The sequence below is a fragment of the Acanthochromis polyacanthus genome, chromosome 21 (assembly GCF_021347895.1).
Source record: "Acanthochromis polyacanthus isolate Apoly-LR-REF ecotype Palm Island chromosome 21, KAUST_Apoly_ChrSc, whole genome shotgun sequence".
In the NCBI taxonomy this organism is placed as follows: domain Eukaryota; kingdom Metazoa; phylum Chordata; class Actinopteri; family Pomacentridae; genus Acanthochromis; species Acanthochromis polyacanthus.
This window is the reverse complement of record NC_067133.1, coordinates 14988765-15011326: the sequence shown is the minus strand read 5'-3', so window position 1 is coordinate 15011326 and position 22562 is coordinate 14988765. Positions and strand designations below refer to the sequence as shown.

At 43.2% G+C, this 22562-nt stretch overlaps 1 protein-coding gene across 10 annotated transcripts in view; it reads right to left on the bottom strand.

The window, feature by feature from the left end:
* Positions 1–22562, bottom strand: part of LOC110948477 (RNA binding protein fox-1 homolog 3-like) — a 550111-nt gene that overhangs the window by 79410 nt on the left and 448139 nt on the right. Inside the window, exon 1 of one of the 10 annotated variants that reach the window (XM_051941121.1) lies at positions 12331–12780. The exons of 8 other annotated variants lie outside the window; for them this stretch is intronic. In XM_051941121.1, the coding sequence (XP_051797081.1) occupies positions 12331–12456 (126 nt within the window). In that variant the 5' untranslated portion in view covers positions 12457–12780. Of the gene's footprint in view, positions 1–12330; positions 12781–22562 lie in introns of those variants that run through there. One more of the 10 variants, XM_022190019.2, reaches the window with a different exon arrangement.

Genomic DNA, 22562 nt, shown 5'->3' with positions numbered 1-22562 from the left:
CGACACTGTCTCATCACCTGTTATATACCTGCAATGAGAGAGCTTTGGGGAGCCTACGAAACGGACCAAGCAAGGTCATCCGTCTCATTTTGTGAGCGAAGCTGCTGTTATTACAAAGTCAAAATGAAAAGCCTCATCCCCAGGTCAGCTGTCTGACAGTTGATGGATGTCATTTAACCTTCCCAGCAGCTGGTTACTGGTTTAGACACCAAAGCAAATAAGGCTGAGAGAGGAAAGTTGAAAATACCTCTCCAGACCTGGATCCATTTTCTCCTGATATGACATAGTTGGCTTCGAAGAGTAATTGATTTATTTTTAATATCAGCAGCATTGATGTTTTTTGAGGTCGTAATTGCCCCAGCGTTAATGCATGCAAATGAGAGTTCAGGATGAATTTACAGGAACTTGTACACCCCCCTACACACACTATTCCTCCAATGTGGATTAACATCAATATTTATCTTAGTTCTATTATCCAATTCTTACCTCATTCACATGCTAATTGCTACAATTACCATTAAATAAGGGCCCTGGTTCAGAGGAAATAACCTGCTGCTGAGCACTTGAATCACTGACTCGTCACCTGTGTGCACAAAATGCATTTACACACACACATACACACTCACTCACCTACACAGAGACAGCGACAGAGGGAGGAAGAAACAGAAGGTATGTTAACATCTGCCTTGTGGTGGATTTTTTAAATCTCAAAACACCTGACAAAACTACAGTGTATCCACGAGTTGATGCATATTTTGGAAGTCTAACCTGCCAGTGGCATCATGGTTTCTTCTCTGAAATAAGAAGACAGCAACAATAACTGATGGGAAGAGTAGCCCAAATTGAGAATGAATGCTCATGTATAATGATTGGATGGAACCCGGGGAGGGTTAACATGAAAGCCCAGCAGAGTGCCAGCCCCAGTTACCTGCAGAGCTGCAGCCGACGTGCTCTGCCTTCACCTGTTTTATTGGAGACGACGCCGGCATGTCAGTGACAGCGAATGTCCAAGTTGAGTGCGAGTAGATTAGATTAACTCCCCTGTGAAAGAGCCTTGTCTGCTTCCATTGTGCATCCTGTCTAGTTAAAACGACACAGGTATGCCATGGCAATAAGCAGGTGCGCTGACATCAGAGTCGTGTTGGGAATACTGGCTCTGATTGGAAAACCTATAGAGTATTCTTCAAACACAAACACACAGTCGACGTTCAGCTCCTAACTCCCTGAGCAACCGTCTTACATGAAGATCAAGTGAGTGGTTCCTCTGTGCCGCTGGGGTACAAACTATACTGCACTACACCCACTGGACTTCATATTTGGTCCCTGAAGGGGTGTTTCTCTCTGTTAAGACATCCATTTTGTAAATCGACACGGTGGAGGACGACGGGAAGGTGTTATTGAAAAAGGCCTTGTGAGGAGTAAAGACTAGAGCCACCGCTGAAACCAAAATAAAGGCCGAACACCTAACTGGATAGAGACACATAAGCCTGTACTAACTGAGTTGTAAACTTCTATAGCCCGAGGACTGCAGTCATATTCTGCTCATCAGATCAGCCAGTAACATAGGAGAGTGAATGCAGACATCGTCAAGGAGAACAAAAAAATAAAAAACTAAAAGAGCCAACACATACAGAAACAGAACATGAATAATGAAAGCCAAGCATGTAAGAAAAATAAATGAAAAAAATCTAAATCAATGCCAGTGAAACTTCTTTGAGTACAAAGAGAAGTAGAAGTGTATGAAAAAAGTGATCTCACCAACTATTCCAAAGACGCTCTCTTTATGTGTTGATGGGATAATAGGCAAAAATACTCTTCGTTGAGTACATTGAGAGTGCTAACCTCCCTCAAACAGAAATATGCATGAAGAATGATTACCAATGTCAGAGCCGTCTTAGCTTTTGGCGTGGCCTCATGCACATACCGCAAAAGCAGGGGAGCTGATGACCTTTGCTGATGGCAGAATACCTCACAGCGAAGGCCTCTCAGTCGTAAAGTAGTAGACACGCCGTGTAAGATCTATTAGTTTGCTCTTTTATCTGTAATAATCCTGACAGAACAAATAATACCCAGGCATATTCAGGGCAAAAAATAAAGGGTGGAAAAAAAATTATCATAATCATTCAAAGTGAAGCTTTGGGAACGAAAGGGATGAATATGAAAATAAATTCAGTTTCGATAAATCGACTGCACTTGCAGCGCTGAAGTGAATGGAGGCTGTGGAGTGGATGGATACCATGGAGCACTGTCTGTCTTGCGCACACAAACCTCCCTCGTAAATTATCTTGAGCAATGTAGAATTTATGAGGCAGAGATATCTCACTGCCGGCCTATCATTTCCATGGCTCTGTCACCGTAATTCTCTCCAAAACTGCCCAAACCCATAGATAAAAACGGCCACTACAGCTACAGATGAAAAAGTGCAAAGAGGCAAAAAACGGACAATAAGTGAGTGCGGATGAGGAGACTGTGGTCTTTTTTCTGACTCGAGGACCCACTACATGTGAGTAAAAGCGACCAGGAAATATGCAAAAACAGAGTAAAGGAGAGGACGAGTGTGACAATTAGAATTTGCTCTGTTTACGTCGCGTGAAATCAAGTGTCGGGAGAATTTGGTGAATTGGAAGATGAGTCAAATTGCCAGGCATACACTGCTTACATCTTTACCTCAGCTGCTCGGCTCGACAATAGCTTTTACCTTTTGAAATATGTGTTTGTGTTTCTCTGTGTCAGTGGGAGTGTATGTGAGTGTGTGTGAAGAGATTTGGGGGAGCTTTTAGAGCGCTATCATAGAGTAGGTGGAGGACGGTGGAGTGTATCAGAGAGGGCAGTCCGCACATGCTGCCCTGTGAGATTGGATTCTCACCCATGAAATGTAAGCACACAGAAAAACGCTCGGCAGCAACAACCTCCAATTTACACAGCAATTTTCCACTCGCTCGCGACAGAACTAAATCGCATTTGTCTCCCTGCCGTTGATACCATGCTGCCCTAGAATTTCATTCATATCCAGTTAATTAGCACTTTCTCGCACAGCACCAGAAAGAGCAATCATTGGACAAAATGTGCGGAGTAATTTATTACAGTTTATTACAGTTCATTGAGGAAGCCAGAATGTGTTGGATATTAGAATGATTACTTGTGTTTGCGCTGATAGCAGTCTGTGTGACGGGAAGAGGAAGAAAAAAGTTATTTACCAAAAACAGCTGGACGGATAAATTAGGCCTTTTCTCTACATGACAGTATCTCCCCCGACTGCGCTGTTTCAACATTTCTGGGTGAAAAGCGACGTCTCTCAAGCTTTTACTCCCTCCTTTGAAAACGTTAATTGCTATTCATTACTCGCTATTGCTGAATGATAACAATGTTGGAGTTACAATTCTGAGTCATTAAATTAGAAGGAAGGGGATGAATAGGAGGGGTGGGCAATGGAAAATCCTCATCCCTGTTGAGCCTTGACAGTGTGTAATGGTTTAAAAGGATTGTGTTTTTTTTTTTATTTTAATAATCTTTAGTAGTGTCTAACCATGCAGATAGCTGTGATCTGATTTGTCTGCATTTAGATTTCTGCCACCCCACTACAATAATAGTGGCTGGTCATTTGTTCTACTCAAATTACTGAATGAAAGAAAAGTTTTGTGAGCAAGTCACGTTTAAAGAGACAATGTCATACTGGATAATATTTAGATCCACTGTCAACAGTTTTCATACAGAGTGGAAAGTAACACAAACTCTTTTTACCTTCCTTGGAAGCAAAAATGTCAGATTGCAAAAATGTGGATGAAAAGAACCAAATTTAGTTGCACTAATAACAACTGTCATCTCAAAATTTACTTTATATAGAATTGAATAGTTTTGCTGAATTTGGTTCGGTTAACACATATTGTATGCATGTTAATTTTTTAGTCTAGTGTTGCTACTGTGATTTATACAGAGGGACGTTAAGGTGTATGGTTGGCATACAAAGTGATGGAGTTCACTTGGGTGTTTTGCAGATATATTAAGTATAAACGTTTGTGATTTTGCTAAGTTAATTTAAAATGCTTTATTTTGCTGACTACAAAAACTTTTTCTTTGAAAACATATTTGCTGTTGCAATTACGCAAGATGCAAATATAATTTTAAGGGAGCGAAAGCAATATACCACTGGAGGTAAGCACTGCAAAATGTGAAATAAGCTTTACATTTTTTCCATACAATTTGTTTAACTGACCAATTAAGACTCCATATCATCAACCTGGCAACCGACCCCGCCTCCTCGATCTCCCCCATCATCACTAATGCAACACTCACCCAGCAGCTGCGGCAGCATCCGACATAAACGCATTCACGTGGGTCTGCTGCACTGCCGCTCTCCAACACGCACAAACACATTCCTTCATTAACTGGCCACACTTGTGTCTGTCTGTACACAAAAAAATCCCCCTCCCAAATACACAACTGAAGGTGGATGCATGAGCCTGTGGAGGCAGTAATCTGTAATTTGTAAGTTCCATTTGTTTTTAACACACACCAAAGCAGTGGTCCTGTGGGACCTAATAAAACCTCATAAGCACACGGAGAGGAAGCCCGAGGCGCTGCTCTTTCCCACAGATCTCACCTTGATAGATGATTTTAGAAAAACACAGAGGCGTGCTCCACTAACAAAGTGCTGAGAGAAAAAGCACTGATATTTAGACTCTGTCTGAGGAGGGAAAGTGAGGAGGAGGGCTCTGATTTGAGCTAAATTACCTGAGCTTCTCTTCTTTCATACAGATTACCCAAAGAGAAGCAGAGTAATCAGAGGGATACCTGTTTAGTTGCTCACAAGGAAAAAAAAAAAAACTATGTCTGAACTTTCCCTATTTTTTCCTGTCCTGCTGTTCATGCCGTGCAGAATTGAGATTAACTAAAACGAAGGTCCCATTATTTTATTTTGAAGTCCATCCTATAGTCATTTGTTTCACAGCATTAAAGGGAGCAGCCAGTGGAGATGTGCTGAGAACCACGGCCATTACTTTATATTACTTCAGGTCTCTAAAAACGAACGTGCTGTAACCGGCAATTTCGGACCCCCAACTCTGCAATATAAAAAATAATAATAATAATAATAAAAGGGCTCATTTAATTTGGAGAAACAAAAACAATTATGAATCTGCCTGGGTGGAGGTCATCTCCTCTCTGCGGCACTTCTCTTGGTTTCATTTCAGAATACCTGTAGACTTTTTTCAAGGAGAACTTGAAATCAATTTCAAGCCCCATTTGTTTTTATACACCCGTACATGCTGACCCACAACAGCATAGTTCAAATATTGATCTTCTTTAGCGGGTGACCCAGGGTGCCTCTTAGTAGTCAAACACACAGTACAGTTGCATCCTTTAAAAAAAAATGAAATGCAAAGATCAAGAGCAGAAAGGGGGGTAAAGGGAACTTCTTTGGCTTGTTTGATATGAGAAATAATTTCCTCAAACTTAGTTCCCATGCAACGTGCCTGCTGCTCCGATGAAGACAGATAATGACCTTTTGAAAAACAAAATTTCAGTGTTTGTCTGGAGATCTATTTGTCAGCAGCAGCAGCGTGCCTTCTGGCGGTGGAGAAAACAGGCTTGCAGGAGCCTAAGGAGAACTGTAATAATGCTTTGCTGTTCACCACTGTCATTAAGCTGCTGGTGATAAAAAGGTGCAGTGCCTTTAATGGCTTGTGATGGCTTCTTTTTTTTTCTTTTTTTTTTTTTGCTTTCACTTGTATGGCCACTCTGTTAACTCAGCACACAGGGTAATACGTCTCATTTGAGAGGATCCCGCCGCGAGGAGAATGCTTGAAGGACAGTGTGAGAGTGACACTACATTATAAACATAATAATCACAGCTGGCTAAGATACTGCAGTAAAGAAATAATTGGACTCAAGCTGGTCTGGCTGCTTAAGCATTTTAGCGTGCCATTTGTAGAAATAGAAAACCTCAGGTCAGATTATATTCTCAGGGAAAATAAGAGGCTCCACACAGTTTATACTGCGAGGTTATCCTCCTGTCTTTGCTCTGATGTAACTGTATGCGTGTGTGTGTGTATAAGTGTGAGTGATGTTGTGAGAGCTCTTGCAGTGAAAAGACAGCGAGGTGTCGTGTCGTGCATCTTGTCTTTCTCCCTCCAGCCAGTCCCTCGACTTGCTCATGGTCTCTGTTTGGCCTGGAGGAGCACTCAGGAGAACGGAGCAGCCGAGAAATCAAAACCAAGGGAACATTCCTGAGCTGTATTAAACAGCCGAGGTGGGAAATAAGGCCACTGCAATACAGAACTGACAACCGTGAGTATCCACCACGGCCGGCAGCCTTTATTTGAACTCTCGAATCTTTGTGAAGTAATCCATCTTATCACAGAGCAGGAGGTGTACACAATCCTGAAGCAAAGATGTTGTACGACTAGGTTCAGACAACAATACATGCGCGATCATATTTGAAATTAAAATAATGAAGCACCACCACTAAGTAATAACATCCTAAATCCCAGCTCTACAGATTAGCAGGTACATATCTCCTGTGGTGCCAGAGTTCCATTGTTCCTGCGAAGAACAGCAGTGAATGTTTAACACTGATGGTAATTAAAAGCTTCATTAGATATTTGCCACCTTCAAAAAAATGTTGGTAATTATTGCAAGGTGAGGACATCTGCAACTGCAGCTTTGTTTTCCAGAAGTGGAGTATATTAGCATCAGCAGCAATGTGAATGCTAATTCACTGACACTATAGGTCCAGAATATAGACAAGAGCACTCCAAGCTAACGCTCACCATTAATGACTGGGGGATATTTAGCATTATTGGCAAAATGTAAATACACATTTATTGATGTACTGCACAGCACTGTGCATGCAAAGTCCTACAAGCATCCACCTACAGATGACAAGAATTCCACACAGGGAGACAAATAAATATAGATATGTCAGCTCAAATATGTACGCTCACATTAAAAATACAGTCAGACCCCCAGTGGAAAAACCTTTGTTGGTGAGTAAACCTATTGCTCTGTTTGTGCCATTCTTCTATACAGGGAACAAATTTAATTTTGTTCCATTTACAAAGGTCTAGTGGAGTAAGACGGTGGGTAGCCTTAAGAAAAAAAACACACACACTCACACACACACACGAGTCAGTCTGACTGTGAAGTCTCTGTGAAGAACAAGGCAGCACTCGCTCACACACCAAATGAAATTTCAAAATAAACGACTGAGCTGTGATTTACAATTCTCCTCCGGGGCAGAGAAAAGTGAGAAAACATTTCAATCAGTCCCTCCGCCTTTGTTATGCTGCTATGAATCAGCTGTTTAAGGGACAAAACAGCTGAACGGCGGCGAGAGAAAGACTGAATGATTTCACACCAAAACATAGAACATATTGAGAGGTATATTCTAGAGCCCATGAAATTGGGTTTAAAGTTTTTTTGATATGTGCCTGATTGAATCTGAGTGAATTGTGCTCGACTAAACTGACTGAAAAAGAACAAAGCTGGCGTCGCCTTGTGATGTAATGGAAATATTTCAAATACAACATTTATCTATAATAGCACAACAAAGAGGAATCAGATAGCTTGTGAAAACGGCTGTAACAAATACCTAATCAGAAGATCTGGCTTTGACTTGCAAGTGGGAAAAGTATAAGGTTGGTGTTTTTCTGTATTTTTCTGATTGTTAACAATTTCCCAAAAGATCAAAACGAACAACAACTACAGATTTCTTGAACTTGTCTGTGGCACTCCGCCATGCACCCAGTTTTTCTTTAAAAATATCTCAAAAATATACAGTTTCCTTTTTAAACAGCTGGTCTGGGACTATTTTGAGATGCAGATATGTTTTTAAAAAAATGCTTCTGTTGTGAAAGCAGCAGGATGGTCTATGTAGGACTAACTGAAAGTAAATTATAGTTACCATATTTATAGCGACAATGGAGCTGGATGGCTGAGATTAATACGATATGTAGGATTTTGGATAAATAGACCATGCTTGTTCAACAGTATGACTCTTTTCTATATATATACAATCTTATCCTTTCGAGATGATGGAAGCACACAAAGAGCAAGAATAGATCGAAGAGTACATTGACAAAAAACCCAAACCACAGAACCAAAACTATTGTGTGTTAACTTTTTTTCCCCGTAGGTCAGGATCGAGGTAGTGTGGTGGGGGTAGTGGTCTCTACGAGTCCCATTTGAAACCCAGTGAGGCCGTGGCTCATTTCTCAAACTCATGTCCAACGCACCCACACGGGCCTAACGAGAGCCCATGTCGGGACAAAAACCTATTAGCCCTCCCCAGTTACAGACAGCATCTCCATTTACAGCTGTCAATAGTACAGCTTGGCCTACAATAATTATCCCCTAGGAAGAAACCGTTCGCATTAGTCCGTCCCCAGGAGACCGCCAACCTGAATCCTTCGATATCTAAAGTCCCCCTGAATAGTGGCGCTTTGGGAGGCAGGATCAAGGCCTGAACTGAGGGGGAAGTGTGTCACGAGTATTCCCATTACTCTCTGCATTCCTCGCCTTTAACCAGATGTATCAGTGTGAGAAGGGAGAGAGTCGCTACTGGTACAGTCGCAGAAAAGAGATCAGCGTGAGTAGGAAGACGAGGAGGAGGAGGTGGAGGAGGAGGCCGCTGAAACCAGAGAGCCTGGGCAATTCCTCCCAGGATCCACCGACATGAAAGGATCACCTCTTCTAGGTGACCTAACCATTTAGAACGATACAGAAGCCGTGTACAGTTAAAGGGGAAATTCAAAACAGCCCGACCAACGAAGCCACAAAAAAGAAATCAATAGAGGCAACAATAACAATAGACATCAGCACAGAGGAATGCCATAATAGAAAATCTAATTAGGAATCAAAGAAAGGCAATTTTAGAGAAACGGGAGATCTCGAGATAAGTCGGAGGCAAAGACAGAAAGAGAGATGGGACATCAAGACAATAACAACTGCTGCTTTTTCCTCTTTAGACATAAGTAACACCGTGCTTCCCACCAAACAGCATCGTCTTAGATAATAGAGTTACATTTACGAGCGTTGCCATATGCCCACCCAGTGCCTGGTAAATAGAAAATCCATGAGATGCCATGTTTTTATGACTCTGAAGACAGCTACTAACTACCATGAGCAAACCTGAGCTACCCTGTCAGCTTCGGCTTGTACCATAAATATATTTATACTTTAATACGGGCCTACAGCGGTGAGCATTGCGTCCCATAAAAGCCTCACCACACTGTAATTCATAACTCCCTCAATATCCAGCACCATAACTCATGAAATGAGCCACTACAATACAAATTGAGGGTAGAAGAAAAGTGACATCATCCTGCGGAAGGATGAAGCCGGCACCCCATGAGGTGGAGAAACTCTCCCCGTCGAGAAGAGGAACGGCCCTTCAACGGCGGTGTGATACTGCCACTCTTTTTTTTTTTTGTAATCAGAAGCCCACAGTTCTCCCACCACACTGCAGGGAGTCTCTCCTTGTGTTAATGAAAACAAACATTTAGCCGGGATTTATACGCGCTGCAGCCGACTACAAAGAGCATCAAAGCAAACTGCCTGGGAACACACACCCAAACACTGCTGCACACAAATAAAGGCAAGGTATGCTTTGCTAATCTTTTATGTAATAAACTCCTGCCTTCCTGTGATATCATGCGGCGCCATGTTCACACATAATAAGCAAAGCTGTTCGGAGCCCAACTTAATACAGTGTCTTATTTGAAATGCAAACAAACTGTGAGGCAGAGGCTATCACCTCAATCTATTCCCCTTCTGTTCACTGGCTGTCATCTTACACGAGCCGATGCTGCAGCCCCTGCACTGTGGCGAGGGGAGAAAGCAGGGGAGTGGTGGTGGCGTCGGCGGCGGGGTGGTGGATGGAGGCGGGGAACACGGGCAGCATGCTACGAAGGATGGGTGATGTGGGAGGAAAGGGATGGTGGGGGAGACAGAGAGAGGAAGAGAGAGAGAGACGCTGGCCACAGTGTGATTCAGAGGGTTGTTTCCCCTCACAGCGCTGCAGGGCGAGGATTTACCGCAAAGAAGAAAAAAAAAACAGAAAAGAGAAAAAAAAAGAACAAAAGCTGCTGATACATTAAAGGGATCTGAAACAAAAAAGGATGTTTCAGGAAAGTAGCACACAGGAAGTTTCAATTTCAGCTCTGTCTTGGACTTTTAGTGGAATCTACCGTGGACGTAAAGACACACACACACACACACACACACACACACACACACACACACACACACACACACACACACACACACACACACACACACACACACACACACACACACACACACACACACACACACACACACACACACACGCTCAGTCAAGAGGCTTGCTGCTCATCCTTGAGGATTTGGGAGCAACAAGGATGTAGTGGAAGGTAAACCCACCTAACTCATTCAGTTTACGCGTAGAAAGAAGCTCAGAAAGTTCTTCACTGCCAAATGTAAAACAAATAAGATTTAAAAGATAGGTCCATATTTTAAAAGAACATCTAAATATTTTCTCATTAAATTACACTACCTACTGCGGATTTGCTACACGTATAAAATGTCCCATCAGTAAGAAGCAACATTTCAGAATATGAGTTTGTCAAGGTGGCTTTGGCAGTTGGTGTGTGTTGGTGGCACCTGGCTGCCTTCCTCTTCTTCTCCCTCACCCTTCCACCCCCGCCTGGCCGGTGGGGTGTGCCCGCTCTGGACAGATGGGTGGGAGGGGTGAGGGCCATTACCATGATGGTGGGGGAGAAGGAGATGTGGGGGGAGTCGAAAAATGCAGGAGTTTTCACCACGAGCAGCCTCACCGTTACTTCTCCCCTCTACAATCACTGCAGTAACGCACACTGTTTACTGCAACACATGCTGCTGGTAGTAAAAAACAGAACTGACCCCCCCTCCGTCATCCCCAGCACTAACAGCACTCCCCCCCCAACTCGCTGAATTAAAACATGTGAATAATTCAGCAGATAGACAGGCACACGGGTTCTTAAGAGTCACCTTGTTGTTGATTTTTTCACCTCCCTTCAGAAAATTGCAGTCTTCAGGTTTCACAAAACAAGGGGATCAGTGACAGAATCAATTTCCAAAGGAGGAGGACAAAAAAACAAAAAAAGGAGAAGGGGAAAATCAATGTTAATTTACAGAGATATATAATTATTCAACGCGTTGTCACTTGGTGGTGATCAACGGCAGAAAAATGAAGGGAAGTGAGATTGAAGGGCTTGCTGTAGGCCTGTGATAAATTTAAACAAATCTCACAATAAGTGACAGTTTAATTTTACAAGTCTGAATGTAGTGTGTGTTTAAAGCAAGTGTTCAGGTTTCCCTTTGCCTGCAAGAACATAATTTTACCATATAAACATTCTTAAAGTCAAAAAAGATTATAGGACAATGATAAGCTCTGAAAAAAGGGGATAGAAAGAGACATGATTTAAAAAATTTAGACATTTTTGTTTGTTGGAAAATCACAAAACTAAACAGAAGACGAGTAAAGATTTGAACACAATTCAAATAGCAGCAGTGTAATATTGTGTGATCACTACTTAATGTATTAATCCTGCAGGCCTAACTTTCAAAATTTAGGAGTTGAGATTTATTTTTTTTTATTCAGCTCAAGTCTTGTGTGTAAATGTTGAGCAGACCCAAGCTGGGGTCAGATTAGGTAACACATTCAGGATTTGGGCACCACACACACATGTAGATATAGTGGATGTTTTCTTGAACAAACAGCTCTAGAAAAAAGTTGACATCCATTTGCATTGAAAAAAACACCCAGGACAAGAAGCATTTTTTCCCTGAGTAATATTTCATTTTAAAAAAACACACCTAACTGTAAAACTGCCTCCTCTGTGCAGCAGAGAAGTGACAGAGCACAACAGACTGACCGGGAAAACATTTCCAAGCACAATGAGTCATGAAGCGACTGATGTACACAAACACTGCGTGGTCCCACGTCACAGAATCGCTAATTCACTGCTTTAATTTCACTCAGTGAAGGAGGCACGGAAGAAGAGGAGAGGAGAGAGGAGGAGGACGAGAAGAGATGGAGAGTAAAAAGGCTCAGAAGGATAAAATTAAAGAGGTATGCCCCGCTCCCCTCCACCACCTCCTCCTTTTTTTGTGTCTCCACAAAGGCGAGGCAGGGTGAGGGTCAAGGGTTAGGGGGGTGAAAGCACTCTGGGTAACAACACAAAGCGAGCGCGATACCATCACGTGCCGCCCGACGAGCGCAGAGAGAAATGAAAGGGACGGATGGAGAGAGAGCGAGGGAGAGGAGAGGAGAGGTGGGGAGAGAGCGACAATGCGAGCTTCATTCAGTCTTACCTCGGGCAGGTAGAGGAAAGCAGGGGGACACTGGAGCGAGTGAGGTAGCATCCCGGAGCCGGAGAGCAGCAGGCAGCCGGAGTTGGCCATGGAGCTCAGCGTGGGGTGACGGGACGCTTTGCGCATTTAGCAGGGAGATCCTTTCGCTCTACTCTCTTTCTTCCTCTCTCTCTCGCTCTCTCTCTCTTTCTCTGGCTCGCTCGCTCCCACTCACTTTCTCTCTCTCTCTCTCTCTCTCTCTTTCTCTTCAGATCACTTCTTTTCCTCTGCCTCCTCTTGCCTTTTTAAATTTCCCTTTTTTTGCTGGCTTTTGTGTCTCTATTGAAGATGTAGCAGGGAGGCGAGCGGCGTGTAGACGATGTGCATGTTCCACCTTTATCACTATTGCTCTCTCTCTCTCTCTCTCTCTCTCTCTCACTCGCTCACTATCCCTGGCGCGACTCTGTTTACTTTGTGCGCGATAAAAGCCAACATAAGCATTCAGACACAGAAGGGGAGGTTCTGTGCAAGCTGAGGAGGAGGAGGAGGAAGAGGAGGAGGGGTTGTAGAGCCGACCGGGGGTTGGGTAGGTTAGGGTGGGGGTATACAGGGAGGTAGTGGTAGCATTGGGGTGGGAGGGTGAGGTTGGTGGTGGGGGGATACTGATGAAGTCCCTGGTGGATTCATACATCAAACGGCCGGCTGAATAGCAGAGGGGATGTGAATGACATTAGAACAGCTGATCCTGGGCATTAGCACCTCGTGGGACGCTGCATGCTGCCTTTTAATTGCAGCCCCCCACCCTGCAAACACACACATAAACACACACCCCTCTCGGTGGAAGGCACCACCTCCGCCTCAGTGTGTGCGTGTGTGTGCATGCTCAAGGACACATAACGTACGGCATGGATTGCAAATACATCTGCGAAGCCAGGGGAGAATGTATTAAAACACAAAAAAAGGCTGTTAATAGACCCAGTCGTGACATCCTTCTTCATCCGCTCTTGCATCTACTGAGCTGTAAACATGCATCCAGCCAAGCATGTGCTGCAGAGCACGCTAAACTGTACAAGAAAAACAACTCGGAGCTTCCTTTTAATGTATCATTGTGATTAATTCTGTTTGATTCCGCTTTAAAAGAAGCAGACAAAGAGAATGCACAAGATGTATTCATTACATCACGGGTGTCGGTTGGGTATGGAGACCCAAGTCAGGGGAGAAATGCGAGAAAATCTATCTTTAAGCTCATCCGACACAACCCCAGTTTCAGAACCTTGATGTCTCAGCAGAGATTGGTGGTCTTCTCCAGGGTACAACAAGGTGTTGCTACTCCTCAGCTTGTAATTCTTGTTAATACAATCAAGCCAAGCAAAGGCATGTTTTATTTATAAAGACCGAAATCACAAATTTGTCTCCAGAGGCTTTAGAATCTGCACAATATACAACTCTTTCTATCTTCCGAGTCGAGAAATGCCTGGAGGAATTCAAGCCATGGATGCAGAGTGATCAAAAGTGAGCGAGTCAAATGATCAAACTCACTCCTCACAAGATGATTTCTTGTCTTTTGGATGGTATATTTTTAGTCTGGTTTCAGACCTCTGAATCACAGGCCACGTTTCTTTTTATTTTCAGCAATACAAGTAGGTCTGGTGTTGTGCTCATTCATGGCTTTTTTCCCTGGTTGAAAAAAACAACAACAACAAAGACAATCTAAGCTCTGTAGGCAGGATTAAGAAGAGGGATGTTATCTTCATGTGCCAGAGCCAGAATAATGGCAACGGGAAAAAATACCACAAAAAGAGGCGACAAGTATGGATGAGACTGATGCAGCTGTACAGGTTGCTGCGAGTCAACTTGAACATGCTTTTCCATGCTGGAGGTAAGAAAATAGGTTATTCTGAACGACTGTTTGGCTGGTTGTGGAGCATGGAATTATAATGTTTGAAGGTATTTTCTCCATGCAGCTTGCTTAAATGCTCAAATCTTCCACTTTTATGTGTGTCTTTGCTGAACCATAATTCCAACCAGGCTCAGTCTTTTTGCAGGTACATAACCTAGAGGTTCACCTTCTACATTTGGTGTTGTGGCCACAATGACAGTCGCAATAGGGTCCTGCTGTGGGAGACACAGCCCAACCCAACCACAAAGGAGAATTAACTCGCTCTGGGACACTCCCTCTGCAGATTAAATAATTCCAAGCAGGCAGCAGGGAGACAGTTGACCAGTAATTACACATCCATTCTTGTATTTCATGAACTGCACAGAAAGAAACTAATAAAATTTCATTAATTCAGATAAACATTCACCTCCACTGGCAGCCATCTTCACAGTCAGTAGACACTCTGAATGTTTGGCCTGACTGTTTGATGCAAAGATCAGTCATTGCAGATATCTGATGTGGTTTAGGCTGAGCGGTTCAGCATTGCCTGCTAAAGATGGGAATCCATCTCCCTGTCTCTCCTCTATGTGTTTTTTCCGTCTCTCGCTCTTTTGCTCTCTTTTTTCACCATGTCTGTCTGTCTCATCCAGTTAATAATTCAAATGAGCACTGCCAGATCACTCCCTTCAAAGGGAGTTGCTGGAATGTTCTCAACGGTGCCTTTTCTTTTTGTCATGTGAAATCAAAGCCCTCAAAAGCAGTAGAGATATCCTCAGTTAACTCCCCACACTGCTGCTCTGCCAATTAAAGAAAGATCAACAACTGCTGCGAACAGCTCACAGTTGATCACCACAAGAAAAAAAAGGGGGATCTTAATCATCATCATCATCATTTTTGTCACTGTCGCCCTTTGTCTTCCTCTATTTCTTCCTCGCAGCGCAATCACCACATCGCTGTGGCAGGCCCGCAATAATCAGCATAATCATTATTACCACAATCACCATCATCATCACTGTCACTGTCGACTCTGTCACGTCTGTCTTCTGAGCCTATGTTACTGGCCTGCTATAGAGCAGGATTTACCCTCCGAGGCACGACTTGTGTCTGTGTTTGATTGTCATCAAGTCTGCATGTGTGCAGATTTGTGCAGGTGTGCACACGTTGGTGGAGATTCAGCTGATTTGAGGCATTACAAGCCTTTAAATCTGGGTTTAATCTCCTCTCAAAAACATCCGTGAAACACATCCGTCTTTGTATGTGACACACAGCTTTGGCGTGACAAGATACAGAGTGGTTAGTCTTTTGAGCCGGTGTTATTTTAATGTGCTCCTCAAAAAAAAGAAAGGGAAAAGGTTGAAAGCAGCACTTCTAGCAGTAAAAAGCCATCACATACTCTAGGAGCTCAGTCAGCAATAATCAAAGGCAATACAAGCGGCGACTAATGGGGCCCAAACGATTGGCAGCGCATTCTAGTTCTCCACTGCTTATCGTATGACCACTGATCAATACAGCACACTCGCACTAATCATCGTAAGAGATGACTGTTTATTTCCCTTAACTCCCATCACTCTGACAGTGGAGGAAGAAGTGTTTAGATATTTCACTTACTTGACTACACTGTGTCAATAAGTGTAGACTAATTCACAAAAGCACAAGTTTCAACAGCAACATGTATTAATGGACTAAAAATGTAGAACAGAGAGCTGAATTATAAAATACATTATGTGGTTACGACAATATAAATATTACATCAGTATTTTAATGTTGTAGCTGGTTGATATGGAGCTAATACTAATTAAATGTCAGATGTATAAGAGTGCATCAAATTTTACGCAAAGATCATATACTTCATATGTAAAGTCTTAATATGCAAAGTAACAACCTTCAGATTAGTATTGGACTTGGCACACTTTCACAGTAACATTACCACCAGATAAATGTGACTCTTACAATGGTACTGTTGTCCTTTGTAATAACTTCTTGTCAGCTTTTTATTGTTTCTTTTCTTTTTTTTTTAAAGTTTTGCCAAAATGTTGTTTTTGTTATGCATCTACAAGGAAAAAAAGCTGAACACGGAAAAAGAAATATGATTTTGTGATCTCTTCCCACCATCCTTAGTTGTTATGGCCCCATTTAAGTTAACTAGTAACTATATCTGTCACCTAAATGTAATGGGGTAAAAAGTATTATGTTTCCTTCTGGAATGTAATAGAGTACAAGCTGAAACTGACAAGTATCTGAAGTTAGTAGAGAGTTGAATAAAAATACTTTCCACCACTGCACTATGCACTTCACTATGGACACAGCTCCCCCATCAGGACGACCACCAGAGTTTGAACAACACAAACATGTCAGGATGGGGATTACACAATATCACACATGGATCCAAACTTTGCAGAAATATGTGAAACAGTCATATTATCCGTTACTCACAGTGCCAAGTATATGCAATTGACCCATCTGAGCTAGTAATGTGATCAATGCAGTTTTCAAGAAATTGTAAGAGTCCGAGGGGGAGCATTCCACCCTGCTGGACGCAGAGCCGAGACCTCTGGAGACACACTCTGAAGAAAACAAAGCAGTAGTGTTTGGTGCTGCTAGATTTTGTTAAGAAGCAGTGAGGCCTTTGGAGGGGCACCCTTGAAGTGCCCCTCTGACAGGCTTGCTCATTATCTGGCATCTCCAGAGTGCCAGCCAACCCCGCTGTAGAAGAGGGGGCATGAGGACGCCTCGATCAGCCTGCCCCGAGGGTACCCAGAGAGGGAGGGTTGTGCTCTCGCTAAAGGTCCGCTGATTATATCTCAGGCCCAGAGCTTCAGGGATCCCCACTAATTAAAGGTTGTGTCATATCTGTTAGAGATAACAAACCTATGTAGCTCATCTTTTTTTTTTTTAAACCCTCCCCTACGATATCTGCACTTTACGGCATCATGTCAGGTTGCAGGCTTGGTCTGCGTTCAAGGCTGACCAGCTTTCTGCACCCAGAGGAAAGGGTTCCTGTTTAACCTGCCCTCACCCATCTCAGCGTGCCAGCGGTGTTGTGGAGGCATCAGGGATCCTTTGTCTGGAGGCATAATTAAAGCTCTCGTTCATTATTTCTTCACTTTGAGCGCAGATCTGAGTAATTAGGAGGCAGTGCCACGGGGGGGGGGGGGGGGGCTGAAGCTTTCATGGAAGCACATACACACACAAAGAAAAACACGCAGACAATCACACATTTGCACTCACAAAATCCAGGAGAAAGTGAGCCTGTACATACGGACAAAAAAAGCTCTTGTTCAATCTTAGCACCGAATGAGCCGCATTCATCTCCCACCTATCTTCAGATGCCGATATTGTGCACCGAGTGAAGTATGCTTTTTCTCCCCTCAAAGCTGTCATGTACTAATGCATTGATTAAAAATTTTGATTAAACGGACAGTTAAAGGAGGAACTGCAAGAGTGATCTGCCATCCATGCTTCAATTGGATGCTGGGGTAGGATGTAGGACCCTGGCTTTTGCTGTGTTTGGAGCTCAGGCACTTGCCTCTCTAATGGATTCTGAAACAGAGCTTGGCTTTTATATGGTGTCATTCATCCTCATATGTTTTCGCCTGCCGCGTCTCACAATCACTGCTTCTTTATGGCAAACTAATGCACCCAGTGCTAAGATCAGCAGGTTGGCTGTGGCCATCGCTCACCGAGCCCTGGCCAGATATTAGGACATTTCGAAAACATCTATCGGAGAAGGCTGAGCAAAAGCCGAGGGGTACTGACTCTGCCTCCCACACTGTCATATATCAACCCTCCATGCCACACAGTCTACACCCAAAACATACATACACACACCGAGCCGCTGCTGCTCCGGCTGCTTTGACAAGGCAGGGAAGGAGGGGGGTGATGGAGCTTTATGGCGGTGGACAGTCAACGTCAATACATTGAGCGTTTTACCACCCTCTTATCGAAAAGGTCTGGCTTACTTGCAGCCATGGCGCACCGAGGCCAGGAGGGTGTGTGATAGTCCGAGGTGGTGGGTGGAAGACAGGGAAAGGTTTCATTGAGGCGTGGTGCGAGACAACAAACGGGGACGACGGCTCACGCCCCGTTAGCCCTCTAGGCCGAGGGAGGCTATGATAGAGAGAGAGCTGACAGGGCAGAGGGACGACCAAGCATGGAAATCACATCAGATCAATGATGAAAAATTCAGTGGCGGCAAGAGTCGCTCTTGGGGACGATGTCACATGGTGCATGTAAGCGTGTGACTACTGGATGTACACGGAGAGGCTAGCGTGTCAGCCAGCAAATATGCATTCGCCCATTTTGTCTTCAAGGGGTGGAGCGGCTGGTTAGAAATGAGCTTAATAGCAAGAACAGAAATGATTACAAGAGAAACAAAAAGGCATGAGTTCAAAGCTATACTGGTATATGTATAATTCTTAATATTAAAAATCATAAGATTCTCTGTGGGGATCATCCTCTATCCTTAATTCCTCAGTCATCCTCCTAAAAATCCTCTACCAAAATAACAAAGGAGTCTGCTTACCACCATCTACATGATAAGACTGTATTGAAATCATTTGTGTGAACTCTTGTGTGCTTTTGTGCTTCAAACTAACACTACTAACAGCAGTTCACCAAGACCGGTATACAAAATTTTATATCAAAATACATTATGCTGTTAGAAACTACTATCAGAGGAAGACCAGGCAATTACTGGACAACAGATGAACACCTGGCAGCTCACAGATCACACAACAGAAGACTTTGAAGGGTTTTAGCTCTTTCCACAGACATGCCTTTTGTGCACTGTTTTAATCCGAGTATGTAGGGTTGGGCAATTCAGTATATAGAGTAAACCACCAGATGATGCTGAGATAGCGCTCTCTTTAATATCCCTGACAGTATTAGACCATTGCAGGCAAGGTAAAATTGGATTCTCAGAATTCTCAAGAGGCAAGGTGCCATAACAAAATCAACTAAATATGCTTTACAAATACACGTAAAATGCATGTGCACCTTAAAAGGCCCACTCACTCAAAGATCCAAACCACAAAACATACTGTAAACCACAAAGTATGTAAGTCCAAGGCTTTATGATAATGTTGGATTTACAGGATTTGTGCTTCGATATGAAATACCTTGATTTGCCAGGCATTTATTATACAGGATTACTTACCAGATTCCTATCCAGTTACATCTATGAAATGCACAATGCTATTTTATATACCCAGACAGAATATTTTATTGGTGTTGACCAGATACTGACTGTAGGTTGCTGCACAAGCTACATTTACTTAAAACACAATCCCTCTCGCCTTAAATCTGTGCTTGAATCTAAACTAATAAATATCAGCTTGTAGGAGTAAATCCTGGCCATATGACATCAATTTGGAGCATTTTGTTCATTTTTATAACCCAAAAGTTCAAGACCACACACCAACCGACTGCAATCATGCCATTGCTAAGTTTAGTACCAATCAATAAGTCAGGCCAATGTTCTCAAATCCAATCCTTGGGGTCTTGAGCACTGCTGCTTCTCTCTTCTGCCACCTAGTTAATTGCATTCACCTGTTGTCACGGGTCTAAATCAGTCCCCGATTCGACGGCAAGAGTGAATACTCCTGGGCAGTCGTGAAAACCAGCAGCGCTTTGGAGCCTGGGGACCGAATGTGAAGACACCAGACGGGGCATGCTGCTTGACAAGCACATTACACATATCACGAGTTCTTTATGGCCAAAATGTACCACAATTCAAATCTATCCCAAGCAATCATTCCCAGAATCTACCATCCGTGTGCATTTCAGATTTCATTGACGTTTTGTTAAAAAAAAGGGCACCCTTAACCATAATGGCTTCAGCCCAACGCGAAGTCAATTACATAGATTGGTGCAGTGACATAAAGTGTATTCCATCTGGGAGCAGATTGGTCATGCCCAGTAATGTTCCCTTCCAGCAGGCATACCTTTGACCATTACTCTAAACAGGCATTTGGGGAACCAGAGACCTATTTCCCACAACTGTGAATGCCGGTGTGTCTCCCAGAGGGGTCAGGGGTTCACACTGCAGCTACAATGCTCTCATATTTAGCAGCGGCAGGTGAGAAATGGTACATCAATACTGTCAGACGCACCGGGCCACAGCAGCCTCCTGCACACACATATCATATTAGAACGGAGCAGAAGAAACCAGTCAGGCTGGGAGGTGTCAGAGAAATGTGCGAACATGTGTGTAACTGTGCAACTATCAGCATCTGAGACGCCTTGACTGCTTATGTTAAATGTCTGTCGGATTTTAACACATCGATGGTGTTCCTGACTCATGTATCGATGCGTTTACCCCTAACCTTAGTGCATTTTAAAAGAAACACTGGATGACGGAATCAGTGGATCTGCAGCATCAAATTCGAGCTGTTGGGGTTTTAAAGATTTAAGAAATAAATCATACTACATGTTGTCACCAAAAGGATAAATGGCCTTTTCTCATACGTGCTGTTTAGCTAATACGCCTACATTTGTTTTATGTTTCACCTAACTGATGAAGATAAATGTGTTGAAATGTGTCAAAATTGACATATTGACACACTAAGGCTTTTTTGGGTTTCAGCACCAAGAATTTAATATTTTGCGGTTTTTCGACAGTTGGTCAGACAAACAAGCAATATGATGTTATCTGGTCCAACAACTTAGGCAGTTTTTTTTTTTTTACATATTTTACAAATTAAAAGATGGATGATTTTCTCGTTGACGTTTAATTAATTTGTGACTCAACATCAATCAATCAGTCAGGTTTAATCAGTCCAGCAAATTTTCCAACATATTTTAACCACATGCTCAAAGCGTAAGATGCTCGAAAGTAATCATCACCATCTTCAGCCTCTGGGATATGCAGATTTTCTCATCAGGATTTGAACAAAGCAACCAGATTCAAACACTTCTGGGATCTATACATTGGGTGAATGTTTGTTATGAACAGATTTCAATATTATATGGATAATTTTGGGGTTCATCGAGGTCTTGCTCCCTGCTCAGTCTTTAACCTTTTAATCTTCTGTTTTCTTTTAAGCAGAGTCCAGGCCAGACTCTAAAGGTCCAAGCTTACTGTCCACCGGGGCCTGGAGGCTGTGGGTGTCGCAGTGGTTAAATCAATGCCGTCCTTTTGAATCGCCTCCCAAATACCATCTGCATGAAAATGCCTTTACATAAATCTGACTGCTGAATGTTTTATGTAGCATTTTCTCCTCCACCATTTTTTTTGTTACGTTTGGTAAGCGACTGTGTTTGAGAAGTGCTACTTAAATAGAAGCTCTAAATATAAAGTTTGTGTGGGTGTGTGCTTCTGCCCCAGTCCCGATGTGTTTCCCTCAGCATTTGTATCTCTGTTGGTGTGTCTCTGGCTGTAGATGTATTTTGTGTGCTGATACCCGCCAGGCCATAAAACCCTTCTGTGTAGAATCAAGTGCCTGGAGCGTGTGCTGTTTGTTACCTACGCTCCAACCCTGCCCTCTGACCACAACGCGGGGCAGCAACACAAAACCCGACCCCACCATTCCTCCTGCATTCTTTCCATTCCACCGCCATAAAAATGTAGCTATGGGGACTCTCACAATGATACAGATTTTCCACGGACATCTGCCCCGGAACGATGGCGGCTGGAAGAGAAAGGGTTTCAGAAAAATCTGCCCAAAGGAGGTGGAAGAAATGTGAGTGTAATATCTCTGAGTGGGAGTCATGAATGTAATATCACACCGAACCAAAATGCTGCGATCACTGCTCAATATTTTAAAAGATGTCTGGTTTTAATGCCGCCCTGTTGAGGCCATAATATTGATGATTCAATGGAAAATGTTAAAGTGTCAAACTCTGCAAGGCGCATATCAGGGGAAGGACAAAATTACAAACATACATATATACACGTGAAGGTGTCATATAGGTAAATGTTAAAGCACAGCACCCTCGGCGAGAGGGATTGTTTTTCCTGGTCAAGCATGTCCGTTGTGATCAGTCATGCTCATGTTGCTGTATTACTTCCTGTGATGCTCACTCGCTCTTTCCCTAATGCTTCTTTTTCCTCCAGTCTCCAAATGCTATCTGTCAGTAGGTGTTGCAGGACTGATAGAGGCTTGTCTGTTGCCTTTCTCATTACAGCGGGGGAGACAAAACCCAGCGAGCGCGGTAACCTTTCATGGAGACAGAGGGAGGGAGGCATCCACACAGAGCCAGCACCTCCGTCTACTTGACATAACCCTATTACCGCTTCCTTAATTTGTCCCGCCGTGACAACTCGCAGCCAAAGAAACGGTTAAAAGAATGAGTGAACAAAAGCTGCATTGCATTATGGGGAGTGGAGGAGGGAGAGACGGAGTTGTTGAGGGTGTGAAGACAATGGGGAGGCTGA